This window comes from Macaca fascicularis, chromosome 16 (assembly GCF_037993035.2).
Source record: "Macaca fascicularis isolate 582-1 chromosome 16, T2T-MFA8v1.1".
Lineage (NCBI taxonomy): Eukaryota > Metazoa > Chordata > Mammalia > Primates > Cercopithecidae > Macaca > Macaca fascicularis.
The window spans coordinates 83607931-83624628 of record NC_088390.1 but is presented as its reverse complement, the minus strand read 5'-3'; the positions used below and the strand labels follow the sequence as shown (position 1 = coordinate 83624628).

General features: G+C 44.5%; 1 protein-coding gene across 6 annotated transcripts in view; it reads right to left on the bottom strand.

Moving 5' to 3' along the window:
- SEC14L1 (SEC14 like lipid binding 1) overlaps positions 1-16698 on the bottom strand; it is a 75937-nt gene that overhangs the window by 17490 nt on the left and 41749 nt on the right. For 3 of the 6 annotated variants that reach the window (XM_065532048.2, XM_074020655.1, XM_074020656.1), the window contains 5 exons: positions 8020-8169; positions 7764-7895; positions 5097-5225; positions 3719-3953; positions 2317-2426 (listed from right to left, as the gene is read on the bottom strand). In XM_065532048.2, the coding sequence (XP_065388120.1) occupies positions 2317-2426; positions 3719-3953; positions 5097-5225; positions 7764-7895; positions 8020-8169 (756 nt within the window). The remainder of the gene's footprint in view (positions 1-2316; positions 2427-3718; positions 3954-5096; positions 5226-7763; positions 7896-8019; positions 8170-16698) is intronic. The other 3 variants (XM_074020657.1, XM_074020658.1, XM_074020659.1) reach the window with 1 other exon arrangement.

Here is a 16698-nt window from a genome sequence, read left to right as displayed (position 1 = left end):
GTCACTGCCTTATTAGAAAACAGAAATGTCATAACTTTTTGATGTGTATCATAATTTAATAGATCTCATACACAAGAATTCAGATCATGAACGATCATCAGAATATTTTTGTTGGGCAATCCTGATTTAACTAAGGCTGGCTTGTGGTTAAAGGACTATGTTCACTTTTTTGAATTTTAATAATTCTGATTCAGTAATGCTACACTGCTTTCCCCTTCTAAAGACATGATTAGACTTCACTAGTAATGTTCAACTTTCACAAAGATCGTAAATGCCATCTTAAAACCTACTGGAGATTGGTTTTATATCTGGGTTTACATAACTGGCTATATGACTCTATTTAAATACCAAGGAAATCCCTTCACTGCCTCAGAATCCAGCAAGACTCACCTGTATTTTCTATTTATTTGCCTCTTAAAGGCAAAGGCTGAAGATAAAGCAGCAATATTTACTTTATATTTCTGGCCTTAACTATGGCAATCTAATTAGAATTTCCTGTATCCAAAATGGTTCCCTTTACTTATTAAAAGGCATTTTAGTGTAGTTTATGTGTAATATCAAATAAGGAATATTTAACACTTCTCACATTTTATAGATAATCTATAAGGTCAGATGCTTTTAAAAGTCAGTATGACAAGAAATAGTAGCAAGTTAAACTTCACTTTTCAATTCTTTACTACTTAAGTCAGACTAAGTCATAATTTAGCATTGTCTTTAAAGTCATTCGAGGCTGGGCCCAGTGGCTCACACCTGTAATCCCAGCACTTTGGAAGGTTAAGGCAGGTGGATCACTTGAGGTCAGGAGTTCGAGACCAGCCTGGCCAATATGGTGAAACCCTGTTCTCTACTAAAAATACAAAACTTAGCCAGGAATGGTGGCAGAGCTAATCCCAGCTCTCAAGAGGCTGAGCCTCAGCAGGAGAATAGCCTGAACCTGGGAGGCAGAGGCTGTAGTGACCCAAGACTGCACCAGCCTGGGTGATGGAGCAAGACTCTGTATAAAAAAAAAAAAAATTCAAAAACATAAAACTGTAGAACTACCATGTGTCTATGTGATTGGCAATGGTGCTTTTGCCAACTTATTAGAAAGATTAAAGTAGAGGAGATACACACACAGTTAAAAATTATGACTGATCATAAGACTTAAGATAATTAAAAACAAAAACCACAGAAAAAGTCAGAATACAAAAAAGCATGTTGGGTTTTCATGGTGTGGCAGTATTGCTGACTAACATATAGGAATCTTCTCCAGATTCCATTACTGTCAATCAACAGGTTGGCCTCCCGGAATGAAGAACAAGACCAAGGCCATGTTCTGAGTGTCGCTGGACTAAGTGTTTTCCTCCGTGGCCATGTGCTCACCAACTCAGAGGCTGGCCCGTCAGGAGAACAAGAAGGGGGTGGGAACATGAGCTACTCATGACCCCAACTCCTGGGAAATAACTCAAAAGCATGTGGCCTACTGATGTGGCATCATCTTCACTCAGAAAGGACCACACTTACGTGGAAGTGGTTAAGAATGTAGGTTCTGGAACAAAATGGCCTGGGCTTAAATCCTGACCCCACCACTCGCTGGCTGTGAGACCTCAGGCAGGTTACTTCACTTCTCTCTGCCCCAGTTTCCTCATGTGTAAAACCAGTGGAAAACACCACCAGAGAGAGCTGCTGGAAGGACGGAATAAAGGCCTGAAAACAGTGTCTCATACGCAGTAAGTAGACAACAAATGGCGACCATCATTACTGCAGCGGTTTTCTTGATGACTGGTATTCAACGGCACTCAGTTATTTGTTCTGTAGCAACCAGGCTGACAGAATTAGAGATCAGGCCGACTACAAGTCACGCCTAGTTTTCCTTTACTAAATAATGCCAATAACTTGCTAGATACATACCAGGCTCTGCTCACTACAAAAGGCTTACCATAAAAATCTACACCCTTATGAGGCTAAAATTTCACCAAAAACCTGAAAATTAAAGCTCAAACATTTCTAATCTCTGATAAATCTCTGAACTCTTTTTACACCTTCTGAAAATTCGAACGTATGAATACTTGGAACACATGCTGCTTTGTGATGTGACACTGTCTGTAGCCAGACCCTGCTCTGTAAAGTCTAGAAAAATGTAGTTAGTCATGAATCATCACTTGCTATGAAGGACTTAGATTCCACAGAGACACAAATTCAATGACTTCTAAACTGGAAGAAAGCTTCCCAGCTGTGGAAGTTGGGAATATTACTCTTGGTGACCATGAGCAGGAAGAGATTCCATGATTTCACGTAGCTCTGGCCCTGCACACTGGGCATGGTACCGACACTCACTTTGCCCTTGTGGGTCTCCTGGAGCCACTGGCGAAGTCTAATGAGGCAGCTCTCCTGCAGCGGAGTCAAATCGCCCAGGTATCTCTTGATGTAGTCGGCATCTAGTTTGTCTGGAATGTAAGTGACATTTATTTACAACAAAAACACTGGAGCTTTAGGCTCCCAAAGTCTTCCTGCTCAGTGGAGTTAACGTGTGGTCCTAGAGTCTTAGAGGCAAATGAAACCACAGAGATGGCAGATGTAAACCAGATACCCTAGAGGACTCTAGGGACAGGCTTTGAGATCAATCACTGACTAAACCACAGGTCAACTTTCTGACTCAATTATCTTTCCCTGATTACCACTGAGTTACCTCTATTGCCAAATCACAATACTATTCGTGACTATAAGAGATATTAATGACTGTTTTAATTTCAAGAGGAACATAACACAAAAAGGACTCACAAGATATAAAATTTATGAAAAAAAAAATCCAGGAAATCTAAATCTATTTTGAATAAAGCTACTGTGTTCAAGAATGTAAGAAATCTGGTGGCTCACGCCTGTAATCCCAGCTACTCAGGAGGCTGAGGTGGGCAGATCACCTGAGATCAGGAGTTCAAGACCAGCCTGGCCAACATGGTGAAACCCCATCTCTACTAGGAATATAAAAATTAGCCAGGCATAGTGGTGCATGCCTAAAATGCCAGCTACTCAAGAGGCTGAGGCAGGCGAATCACTTGGACCCGGGAGGCAAAGGTTGCACTGAGCTCAGATTGCACCATTACAGTCCAGCCTGGGTGACAGAGCAAGACTCCACCTCAAAAAAAAAAACAAAAAACAAAAATTAGTCGGGCATGGTGGCACATGCCTGTGGTCCCAGCTACTCGGGAGGCTGAGGCAGGAGAATCACTTGAACCTGGGAGGTGGAGGTTGCAGTGAGCCAAGATCACACCACTGCACTCCAGCCTGAGCAACAGAGTAAGACTCCGTCTCAAAAATAAATAAATAATAAATAAACAAACAAATTCCTTCCTTAGGCCAGGTGTGGTGGCTCACACCTATAATCCCAGCACTTTGGGAGGCCAAGGCAGAAGGACTGATTGAGCCCAGGAGTTCAAGACCATCCTGGGCAACACAGTGAGACCCCATTTCTTAAACAAACAAACACCTTCCGGTATCTATAAAAGAATAAAAATAACTTGATATAACCCTTCCAACCTATTAACAAAAAATCTAATGGAAAGTAGAATGAGTGTGTTACATACGTTAGAGGACAAGGGCCAGAAACGAGAGATAGGTCTTTTCTTTATGAGTTATCTAATGTTCCAAGGAAGCGGGAACAGGCAGAGCGAACAGAGAGAAAGCGGCCATGCTGACTTCCCTAGCCTTGCTCTCGGGATGAAGTCCCTGCCAGACCCACCGTCAGGGGTGCCCACCACGGGCTCAGGCGCACTGGGGCTGCTGAGGGCATCACCACTCAGCCCCTCCTTGAGGGCAGCATCTGGGATGACGACGGCCATGGACGCTGCTTGTTTCTTGCAGGATGACAGAGATGTGTCTGAACAGGGCGTGATGGAAGGCGCAGTCCAACGGGGCACAAAGGTTATGCCTTCTTCTTCTAACTGGCGAAGGTAGTATTCAATGATTTCCTTTCCCTTTAAAACAAAAGCAATTTAAAGGTGAATATATATTCAATATTCAAATCATTCATCCCTCCCAAGATTTTTCTTTTTTTCTAGCCAACAGAAGATGGTGAGCCTCAAAAGCTTTTTTTTTGAGACAGGGTCTCGCTTTGTGGCCCAGGCTGGAGCGCAGTGGCATGATCACAGCTCACTGTACTCTTGACCTCCTGGACTCAAGCCATCCTCCTACCTCAGCCTCCCCAGTAGCTGGGATTACAGGTATGTGCCACCGCATCTGGCTAATTTTTGTGTTCTTTGTAAATATGGGGTTTCGAAATGTTGTCCAGGCTGGTCTCGAACTCCTGGGCTCAAGCAATCTGCCCACCTCAGCCTCCCAAAGTGCTGGGACTACAGGCACGAGCCAGTGCGCCCAGTCCCTCACAAGCTTTTTAAACACCAATAAAACTGAATTGCTACCAAATTAAAAAAAAAAAAAAAAAAAAAAAAAAAAAAAAAAAAAGGCCAAATGGTTTTGTGTGTTTATTTTACTTGTTCTTTTCCAAGGTTTAGGAACTAATATCTAAAGAGATGGAATTTTTATATGACTATTTTAAAATGCTGATTTATGGTACTTGTACTCAATATATGATTTCTGTCTCAATTTCAATTCTTTTCAACGCAGTACCCTGAAAATGAGCCTTCAAAAACCACTCCATAATCCCACATGGATAGATTTCAAAACCACAATTCCATAACAACTGATGAGCAACAACACAAAAACGAGAAAGGAAGGTCTTCCGTGGAAGAACTGACAATCCAAGGGGGGCAGCCTGCCTGGCAAGCACCTCCCCAGGCCCCCAGACCTCCTCCCGATCCTGCTGCAAGGCCTGGGTGCTGTGTGCCAGCTGCTGCTGCCTCTCCCCAACTTCTACCTCTCTCAGCAACTCCAGGCAGACAGTGTCATAGCGTGAGCGACAGGCACCTCCTTCCCCCATCAGCAACCAGCACCACCTTAACCCCTATACCTAAAGATGAGGCGGGGGTAGGGATCACAGCGTCTTCCACCCAAGAAATGCTGCAAATCCTTCGCTAAACCCACCCCCAGCCTTCCAAAAAGACGGGTCATCTCAGAGACTCCTGCCCACCCTCTGCCACAAAATCCCAAGATACACTCACTTTTTTAATGTTGCTGGTATATTGTTTCATTGCAATTTTTTCCACAGTACTTTCAAAACCAAAGAAAGATTTAATATCTAAACTTGCAGACTGTTCAAAACAGGTCCAGTCTTCATTTTCAGGGTGAACCTGCAGATAAAGAGAAAGCACTCTCACTGACTGAACTGACAACAGAACATCATCTCACTGACTGAGCTGACAACAGAACATCATTTGTCTGCTCCTCAGTTTAACCAGGAACCAGAAGAAACACTTACTTTACTAATAATGCTACTATCACAAAGACAGCAGATGGAAAAAATGCCAAAATCATGTTCAAAATCAGGACCAACATTCGAAATCATGAAGAGATCCAAATAATTGTTCAAAAACACTTCAAAGATGACTATAAAAAGAGAGCTTCGGCCAGGTGCGGTGGCTCACACCTATAATCCCAGCACTTTGGGAGGCTGAGGTGGGCGGATCACGAGGTCAGGAGATCGAGACCATCCTGGCTAACACAGTGAAATCCTATCTCTACTAAAAATACAAAAACTAGCCGGGCAAGGTGGCGGGCGCCTGTAGTCCAGCTACTCGGGAGGCTGAGGCAGGAGAATGGTGTGAACCCAGGAGGCGGAGCTTGCAGTGAACCGAGATCGCGTCACTGCACTCCAGCCTGGGCGACAGAGCGAGACTCTGTCTCAAAAAAAAAAAAAAAAAAAAAAGGAGAGCTTCATTTTCATTCTTGCTTCATTCATTCAACATACTCACTCAATAGTCTTCTCCATCATGAACAAAAAGGTACTGGCCTTGGAAGCTTTCAACAGAGTCTAACAGAGGAGACAATCAGCCAGAAACACAGTATGTAAGAAAATTAAAGATAAGTAAGTGCTATGGAAAAAAGAAACCTTGAAGCAGGCTGAAAGAACCAGGGATAGGGGTCAGGCACGATGGCTCACACCTGTAATCCCAACACTTTGGGAGGCCAACGTGAGAGGATGGCTTCAGTCCAGGAGTTTGAGCCCAGCCTGGGCAACAGGGCAAGACCTCATCTCTACAAAGAAATTTAAAAATTAGCCAGGTGTGGTGGCATGTGCCTATAGTCCCAGCTACTTGGGAGGCTGAGGTAGGAAGGATCACTTGAGTCTGGAAGGTGGAGGCTGCAGTGAACTGTGATTGTGCCACTATACTCCAGCCTGAGTGACAGGGCAAGATCCCATCTCTGAAGGAAAAAAATAAAGACTGGGGGTTGGGGTGTCGGGCTGCAGAATTAAATGGGTGGCTGGGGCTGGCCAAGAAGGGGTAACCTGAGCCGAGATGGGAGGAGGTGAGACTAGAGATGTAGGGAGGAACAGCACAGCACGGCAGCGAGCACCTTGGAGCCAAAGCCCCTGAGGGATGCCCACCGCATGGCAAGGAGGACAGGAAAGGTGTGACCAGGAGAGAACTCAGGCCCTTGCAAGCCACCATAAGGACTCTGGGCTCTTCCCCTGGGTGAACTGCGGAGACACTCCAGGGTTTTGAGCCCAGAGAAGTGACTTGATCTGACACACTTTAAATAGATCACTTTGAATTCAGTGTTAAGGATACACTGCAGGGGAGAAGGGCAGAAATACAGCAATCTGGCAGCAGAGTATTCTAAAATTCTGATAAAAGAAGTTCTTGACACAGGGTGGTAAGCAGTGAAGACACTAAGACAGATAAACACTCGCGGCACTAATCTTAAAGGCACACATCTTGGTACTTCATTAGATATTTCTAACACATTACAGTGAGACTAGAAAAGAAGTGGCATATGAAAGTAATATTTAAGGCTGGGCGTGGTGGCTCATGACTGTAATCCCAGCACTTTGGGAGGCTGAGGCAGACGGATCACAAGGTCAGGAGTTGGAGACCAACCTGGCCAACACGGTGAAACCCTGTCTCTACTAAAAATACAAAAATTAGCCAGGCGTGGTGGCAAGCACCTGTAATTTCAGCTACTTGGGAGGCTGACAAATGAGAATCACTTGAACCTGCAAGGTGAGGTTAAAGTGACCTGAGACTGTGCCACTGCATTTCGGCCTGACTGACAAGAGTGAAACTCCATCTAAAAAAGAAAAAAAGAAAGGAAAGAAAGAGAAGAAAGAAAAGAAAAAAAAGAAAAGAAAAGAAAGGAAAGAAAAGAAAGAAAGAAAGTAGGCCAAGGGGTGGATCATGTGAGGTCAGAAGTTCCAGACCAGCCTGGCCAACACGGTGAAACCCCTTCTCTGCTAAAAATACAAAAATCAGCCTGGCGTGATGGCGTGTGCCTGTAATCCCAGCTACTAGGGAGGCTGAGACAGGAGAATCCCTTGAACCTGGGAGGCGGAGGTTGCCGTGAGCCAAGATCACGCCACTGCACTCCAGCCTGGGTGACAGAGGGAGACTGTGTCTCAAAAAACAAAACAAAACAAAACAAAACAAAAAAAACAAAAGCAAAACCAAATCAAGGCATCACTTAGCTGCCTTAACTGCCACAACAACATAATCTACTCTGCAGGAGACCATACCTGGTACCCTTCCTCCTACACATGAGAAATAAGTGACAACATCTAATGAAGAACTACCCTCTAAGTCAAAAAGATGCACTGTTTAAAATGGTGATCAAACAATCCTCAGAAGCCACATGTCAGCAGAACGTCTTCCACGGAGTGACAGATTACTCACGGTGTAGCAGCAATGCTCGTTAATGATGACCCGATTGGAAAATGTTTCATTATAAGCCTCAATGTGCAAAGTACGTTCCCGAGAATTCAGTGAGTTTTTCTGGACAAAATAAACATAATCAACTCCTGCAATCTTAAAAAAAAAAAAAAAAAAGAGAAAAAGTGTTAACTAGTAACATCCAATTGCACAGAAGCTGTAGTGTAACTTCGTGTTGTCTTCGGGAGGTGCCCTCCAAGACGCCCTTTCTGCCCGTTACCTTCTTCAGCAGTCTGGGTGCATCGACATCCAGCTTGCAGCGCCTTTCAATGACATGAATAGCCCCATCTTCACTCTTGAATTCATTCACAGTGTCACTGCCCACGAACATCGGAATCAAAGGACACGTAGGGAACCTCCTTTCATAGGCCTATAAATTTAAAAACAAAAAAAGCGGAAGTGAGCAAAAGACACATCCTGATGTCCTGCCGCTGAACGTGTTCTCCCTGGAACAGCACCTCTCGGTGCACGGCAACGGGCAGCGCCACAACTGTCTGTCTTCACATCTGAAGCTTTCATTAAAGAAGAGAAAGACACCCGATGTCCATGGATTGGAAGATTCAACCTAGTAAAGATCTCAATTCTCCCCATAACTAACATCATTCCTAACAAAACCCCAGCAAGATGTTTTGGTAACTATAGATGAGATTGTTTTAAAATTTATATAGAAAGACAAAGGAACTAGAATAACTAAAACAACTTTGAAAAGATGAATAAATTGGGAGGAATCAGTCACCCCAGCATTAAGGCTTACTATACAACTACAGTAATCAAGACCGTCTAGTATTAGGAGAGGGGTAACTGACATACAGATCAATGGGACAAAATACAGAACCCAGAAACAGACTCAAACAAATACACCCAACTGATTTATTTTTTAGTATCTGCACCTTTGTCAGGAAACACCAATTGATTTTCAACAGAGATGGAAAAGCAATGGGGAAAAGAAAGGAGGCCAGTCTTTTCAACACGTTACTGGAGCAATTACACATCCATAGGCAAAAACAATAACAACAATGAATCTTGACCTAAACCTCACACCTTGTATAAAAAGTAACTCAAAGATCAGGGACTTAAATGTAAAACACAAAACTAAAACTTTTAGGAAAAAAGATAGAAAATCTTTGGGATCCTGGGCTAGGCAAAGAATTCTTGGATGTGACACCAAAATCACAATCCATAGGAGAAAAAATAGATAAAATGAACTTCATCAAAGTTAAAAACATTTGATCAGCTAAAAGACCCTGTTAAGGCCAGGGGCAGTAGCTCACGCTTGTAATCCCAGCACTTTGGGAAGCTGAGGCGGGCAGATCACAAGGTCAGGAGATCGAGACCATCCTGGCTATAGACACGGTGAAACCCTGTCTCTACTAAAAATACAAAAACATAAACTGGGAGTGGTGGTGGGCACCTGTAGTCCCAGCTACTCGGGAGGCTGAGGCAGGAGAATGGCGTGAACCCGGGAGGTGGAGCTTGTAGTTAGCCACTGCACTCCAGCCCGGGTGACAAAGCGAGACTCCGTCTCAAAACAAAACAAAACAAAACCCGTTAAGAGGATGAAAAAACAAACTACAAAATGGGAGGAGGTATTTACAAACCACGTATCTGACAAAGGACTAGTGCCTAGAATACATAAAAAATTCTCAAAACTCAACATATGTATAGTGAACCAGGAGAACACTGGTTTGGACTGAGCTCCTGCACCAGGCCCAGCAGACCAAACCAAAATGGAGTCCCTCTTGGTAACCTCCACACTACCAAGCCAAAAGTAAGCTGTTTATCTGACTTCCCAAGAAATCAGGAGAGAGAGAACAGCGAATCCCCCAAACGGGCCAGTTTGGGCCAGCGTGATAAGGAAGTCCCCTCTGTGTTAACCTTTGCAAGGAAAGCCACTCTGAAACCACCCATCTGCTTGCTGTTCTCTGTGCCTGTTTCCCTCACCCCTTTTCTGTCTACAAAGCCACCTTCCTCTGCTGGGCTCATGAAAACACTCACTCTATTTCACAGAATTCTATTTTATAGAATGAGGTGTTGCTTGATTCTGGAACCAAAAAAGCCAATTTAGATCCATACACTAACATACACTAAATTTGTTGTAATTTTGTCTTTTGACACACAATTGAAATTTAAAAATGGTTAAGATGGTAAATTTCATGTGCTTTTACCATGATCAAAAAAAAAAAAAAAACTCAAGAGTTTACAAAAGTCCAATTAGAAAATGGGCAAGAGACAGAAAGTGGTATCTCACCTGAGAGGATACACAGATGGCAAATAAGCACACGAGAGATGTTCATTAGAGAAAAGGGCCATTGGCCGGGCACGGTGGCTCAAGCCTGTAATCCCAGCACTTTGGGAGGCCAAGATGGGCGGATCATGAGGTCAGGAGATTGAGACCATCCTGGCTAACACGGTGAAACCCCGTCTCTACTAAGAAATACAAAAACTAGCCGGGCGAGGTGGCGGACGCCTGTAGTCCCAGCTACTGGGGAGGCTGAGGCCAGAGAATGGCGTGAACCCGGGAGGCGGAGCTTGCAGTGAGCTGAGATCCGGCCACTGCACTCTAGCCTGGGCTACAGAGCGAGACTCCGTCCCAAAAAAAAAAAAAAAAAAAAAAAAAATCACAAAGGAGTATCACTATACGACTAAGAGAATGGCTAAAATAAAACACAGTGACACCACCAAATGCTGGTTAGGATGTGGAAGAACTGAATCCCTTACACATCACTGGCAGGAATGTAAAATGGTGCAACCACTCCAGAAAACAGGTATCTTCTTAAAACCTACACATGCAACGGTATACAACCCAACAACTGCGCTCCTGGGCATTTATCCCAGAGAAATGAGAGCTTATGTTCACACAAAACCCTACACAGAAACATTCACAGCAGCGTTCCTCATAATAGAAACTGGGAACAACTCAGAGACGTCCTTCCTGAGCGAGGCTAAACGAACTGCACCGCGGCCACACCAGACAACACTGCTCAGCAAAAAAAAGAATGAACTACTGACACATGCGAGGAACTGGATGGATTGTGGGAGAATGACGCTAAGCTAAAAAAAAAAAAAGCCTCAGCAGTTACATACTGTATGATTCCATGTCCAAAACATTCTTCAAAAGACAAAACTTTAGAAACCGAAAACAGATGAGTGGTTGCCAGGGGCTAAGGAAGGGGTGGGGGCAGGAGGGAAGCAGGTGTGGCTGTAAAAGGGCCACAAGAGAGACACCTGGGCGCCTGGGAAACACGCTGCGCCTCGACTGTACGCACGGCAGCATCCTGTGACAGTGCACGCAGTTCTGCGAGATGTTATCACCGGGGGAAGATGAGTAAAGAACACATGAGATCTTTCAAGATTATTCCTTGTGAATAATTAAATTATTCAATATTATTCCTTGTGAAAAATTTACTCTGTAGCAATCCACAAAGATTACCAAACTAAAGATGTTGCAGAATTCATATTAAAACCTAATTGATCCAGAGGCCCAGGTGTGCAGATCACTTGAGCCTGGGAGTTTGAGACCAGCCTAGGCAACACAGCATAACCCCGTCTCTACAAAAAATATAAAAATTAGCCAGGTGTGGTGGTACATGCCCGTAGTTCCAGCTACTCAGGAGGCTGACATGGGAGGACCACCTGAGCCCAGGAGGTGCAGGCTGCAGTGACCTGTGACTGCACCACTGCACTCTCCAGCCTGGGCAACAGAGTAAGAGTAAGACCCTGTCTCAAAAAAAAAAAAAGGAAATCCAGTAGCTCATGGTGCATGTGAACAGGAAACCATAGGATATAGGGTAATAAGGTCGGGTGCGGTGGCTCACGCCTGTAATCCCAACACTTAGGGAGGCCAAGGCAGGCAGATCATTTGATGCCAGGAGTTTGAGACCAGCCTGACCAATGTATCAAAACCCCATTTCTACCAAAAATACAAAAATTAGCAGGGCATGGTGGCACACACCTGTAATCCCAGCTACCAGGGACGCTGAGGTGGGAAAATCACTAGAACCTGGGAGGCAGAGGCTGCAGTGAGCCAAAATGGTGCCACTGCACTCCAGCCTGGGTGGCAGAGCAAGACTCCATCTCAAAAAAAAGGGGTGAGGGGGGCATAGGGTAGTAAGAATCTAGGCTGTAAGAAGGAACCTGAAAAAGGAAATCCAGCGCCTGCCCCTATGGTTAGCCTCATTATAAAGGAAGGTACTGCAGGATGACTCTTGCTTGACTGATAGATGTCACCCCTCTGTAAGACTATATGGGTTGAGCATCCCGTCTCCAAGATGCCTGGGACCAGAAAGGGCTTCTGATTTCAGATTTTTTTCGGATCTTGGGAATAGCTCTATTATACTTACTGGTCAAGCACCTCAAATCCACAGATCCGAAATCCAAAATGCTCCAATGAGAATTTCCTTTGAGCATCGCGTCAGTGCTCAAAAACTTTCTCATCTGGAGCATTTCGGACTTCGGACTTTTAGATTTGAGATGCTCAACATGTACTAAAAAATGAGGTGGGGTAAAAACTGTGAATTCCCATCTTAAATTAATCACAACCAAAAACAGAGTTAAGGAAGAAACCTCTGGTGTTAAAAAATATTAACGAAAATGGCACAAACGGCTTTGATTTTACTTCTGACAAGTTACAAGTAGCTTCAGAGCATTATCATACTAAAAACACTCCCTTTCTGGCAGCAATTCCCTGATGTTTACCTTCAACAGGACTGCCCTTCTGAGTAGAAGTAATACACAGATCACAAACATTGCCGCCAAGATCCCAGAAGGACTAGAGAATCACAGGAATTCCTCCGCCTAGGTTTTGACTACAATTCCTTCAAAGTCACCCTCAGTTTTCTTGCGTGTATCTCACTTTCTCTCCACAACGTTACAAGGTTAAATCAATGTGAAAAGCACACGCTACACTCCAGCTGCCTATGTACAAGGGACCAAGCTAGTCAGTACAGGAGGGAGGGAAGGGAGTCAACAGCATCCATGAGGGTGAGAAGGATAAGCAGCTGCCAGGAGGCAGAAGAGGGAGAACATGCTCTGCATGGAGGGGTGGGGTGGGGAAAGCCTTGAAAGAGAGGAGGCACACATGCTGAGCCTCGAAGCGTGCCAGGGTCTGTTCACAGTCAGCGAGGTGGAGAGCGTTTCCAGGAAAGAACTCAGGAGTGTGACTGCAAGGCGACCTCCAGTGGGGGCACGGACCCAAAGCCCCCACGGGAGGGAAGTGGTGGGAGGTGAGGCCAGGGGTCTCTGTGGTGCATGACGATGAGGCACAGACCATGCCTTGCCGGGCGCAGATAGAAGGCCCTGGCCTTCCTCTCCAGGAGCTGGGATGGAGGGAGCGTGAACAGGTGGCCAGAGTCACATTTTCAGAAAATTAATATCAGAGTCAGGCGCAGGATGGTCTGGAAAGGATGCAAAACCTACATGTGGTGGCCAATTATATGTGTTTCTTAAGTGTTCTTACTTTGGAAGTTAAAAATATATTCTTTTTTTATATATATACTACTCCCCTCTTCTACTCAATATATCTACTCCCCTCTTCTACTCAAACGTATTCTGAATCCTGCCAGAGTCTTGAAAAATCACTCAGTATCTGTCTCTTTATGCACTTTATGTAAACAACACTTAAGAAGTTTAATCACCTGCTCAGATCCCACCACAGATAAGTCCCATTCAAAGGCCTAAGAATTTATTAAGTACCGAACAAGAACAATCCAGGAAAACAGGTTGGCTACCATTTGTTCTACACGGACACTGAAAACCATCTAAACTGACTTCCACTGCACTCTACTTAAAAAAAAAAAAAAAAAAAAAAAAAAAAAAATTGGCTTTGTACATTCCAGTACTATGACGTACCAAGAAACTGAGACAAAGGTTTCAAACAAAATGAATCTTTGTAAGTGACATAAAGGGCAGAGTAAGCACTTACTAAGATGTAGCCTTAGCTAGGGTCTCTCCCATTTAAGCACGTGAACTAGGCCATTTTCAAAATACACACACCATCCTTCCAAATCTTGAAATAGAGTGGTCAGCAGAAGGTGTCACCCACGCAGCCTCACCTTGAATTTCAACGACACTAAAAACGTTCCCTTCCCTGTAAAATTATCCATCCATGTAGACTCATATTTGCATAGACATTCACTCTACCTTGGCATGACCAACCAGATGGCATTTAAGGTATCCAGGCTAAGGAGCAGCTAACTCAGAAGCTGCGCTGACCTCTCCAGAGCTCTGTCAGTGTCAGGGGCAGTTGGCAAGCGCCTCTCTCACCTCCTCCACATTCTCTTCCCAGCCTGTCACTCTGCCACCAAATGCACTGCTAGGCTGCAGGGCAAAGACTTTTTATCCTCAGCAGAACGAGGACTTCAATGCCTAAAACAAAGTCATTGTTCAATAAACATGTTTTGAAGCATAGAATACAAGCTTACTCAATAAAAAGATCAGTCCCGCCTTTTGTTTCTGCACTCTCTTACCCTGACTGTCTTTCAGAGATATGTTAAGGTCAGTGAATTCTGCATACTGTCAGCATATACAGTTCTAACTGTGGACGGTTCTGGAAATGAAAAGACTGCAAAAAGTCGATGTAACTTTCATCTCTGGGGTGGCTTAGGTGCCAGAACCAGAGTTTTTCAGCATGAGCTACAAGCCACGAAAGTGTCTACTAAGTGTGTAAGCAGGCCCTGAAAAACAGAAGCATTCTAATTTGATTAAAAACATCAATCTACGTCCTAGCTCCTAGCTCCTTCCACTGGAAGGGGCGAAAAGCAATGACATCTGAGTTCCTGATGAGCACACTTGGCAACCAGATCTTGATTTCCAAATAACATTCCCTATGACAAAGGAATCCGTGCTGCTTGGAGAAATGGTTGATTACGCGTCTGGAGCACGGGAAGGTCAAGGTGAGGTAGAAACGTTTCCCACCAGGAGGCGAGGGAGTGCCCAGTGACAGACAGGGATACGCCTAAGGGACAGAGGAACCAGCCTGAAGGGGCTCCACTCACCAAGTGTGGGATAATTTGAATACCAGAAAGAAAAAAGGTGGCAAAGCATTATAAACCACACAGTGATACTCAACAGGGGAGAAAACTTTACAGGTGAAAAAATAATCTAATAAACACAGAGGGAGTGTTTAAGAAATCACCATTTTCCAGCCGCCAATGTATAATAACTGACTCAGACAAGGATCATCAATGACGCTAACGAAAGGGGTTCAGAAGAGACAGAGTCTCAAATTACCATCCTGCAGATCACAGATAAATTTAACACAGGAACAAGGGTGGGTGCCTTTACAATGGAAAGACCTCACGGGCACCACCTTCACCAAATGACTGAACTGAGCCCCAGCGACAGGACAGCCGGACAGCCGGACAGCCGGACAGCCTGGCGCGACGCAGCAGAAGCAGACACAAACACCAACACCACAGGCTTCTGCAGCCCTCAGGACAAAGATGGTTGGCCCTTAGCTAATAACCATGAGGACATCAGGCCGGGTGCAGTGGCTCATGCCAGCACTTTGGGAAACTGAGGCGGGCGGATCACCTGAGGTCAGGAGTTTGAGACCAGCCTGGCCAACATGGTGAAGCCCTGTCTCTATTAAAAATACAAAAATTAGCCAGGCATGGTGGCACATGCCTATAATCCCAGCTACTCGGGAGAAAATCATCAGACAAACCCAAATTATGGAACATTCTACACAACCACCCTAGACGCTTAAACAAACAAATAAACAAACAAAAATGTCAGTGTCTTAAAAGATAAACAGAAAAAAGCAAGGAACTGTCTAGAATAAAGGCATCTAAAGAGAGAACAACCAAATGCAATGCTGCATTAGCTCTTGGATTAGAGTAAAAATAGCTATTGAAACATCTGGGGAACAACCGAGGAAATGCAACCATGCGTTTCATATAATAACATTTTTTATTTTGTATTTGTATTCTTTTGAGACAAGGTCTCACTCTGGTCACCCAGGCACAATCTTGGCTCACTGCATCTTCCACCTCCTGGCTCAAGCGATCCTCCCACCTCAGCCTCCCAAGTAGCTGGGACCACAGGTGCACAATTCTTTGCCTGTGATAAAAATCACAGCTAGACAGAAGAATATCTATTCTTAGGCAATACATGTTTTAGTATTTAGGGGTAAAGTGTCATGATATAAAGCAACTTACTTTCAAATGTTTCTACAAAATGTATGTGCACATGTGTTTGTGAAAGAGAGAGAGAGAAAGCAAAGGCCGGGCGCGGTGGCTCAAGCCTGTAATCCCAGCACTTTGGGAGGCCGAGACGGGTGGATCACAAGGTCAGGAGATCGAGACCATCCTGGCTAACCCGGTGAAACCCCGTCTCTACTAAAAAATACAAAAAACTAGCCGGGCGAGGTGGCGGGCGCCTGTAGTCCCAGCTACTCAGGAGGCTGAGGCAGGAGAATGGCGTGAACCCGGGAGGCGGAGCTTGCAGTGAGCTGAGATCCGGCCACTGCACTCCAGCCTGGGTGACAGAGCCAGACCCCGTCTCAAAAAAAAAAAAAAAAAAAAAAAAAAAGAGAAAGCAAACGTGCTAATTTACCTAGGGGACATGCATACAGGTGTTCACAGTACTTCTCTATCAACTTTTTAAAAAATGAGCATTACTCATAATAAAAAGTCTGGAAAGACATCACTAGTATGAAAAAGGTAGCTTTAGGGGAGAAAGTCCACATATAAAATAAAACCTGCTTTTATTACACAAAGTCAGAGCGTACACAGATTGGTACAAACCAAGAAACCAACCTACAGTTTTTACTGTCTTCTGCAATAACTGATTAAATACACCACCACAACGTTTTAGATGTGAAAACGTGTACAAATTTTAGGTCTGCCCGAAGCTCTGGCCGAGGTGGTGGCAGGCCTGGTGAGCAGCACAGCGGGACAGG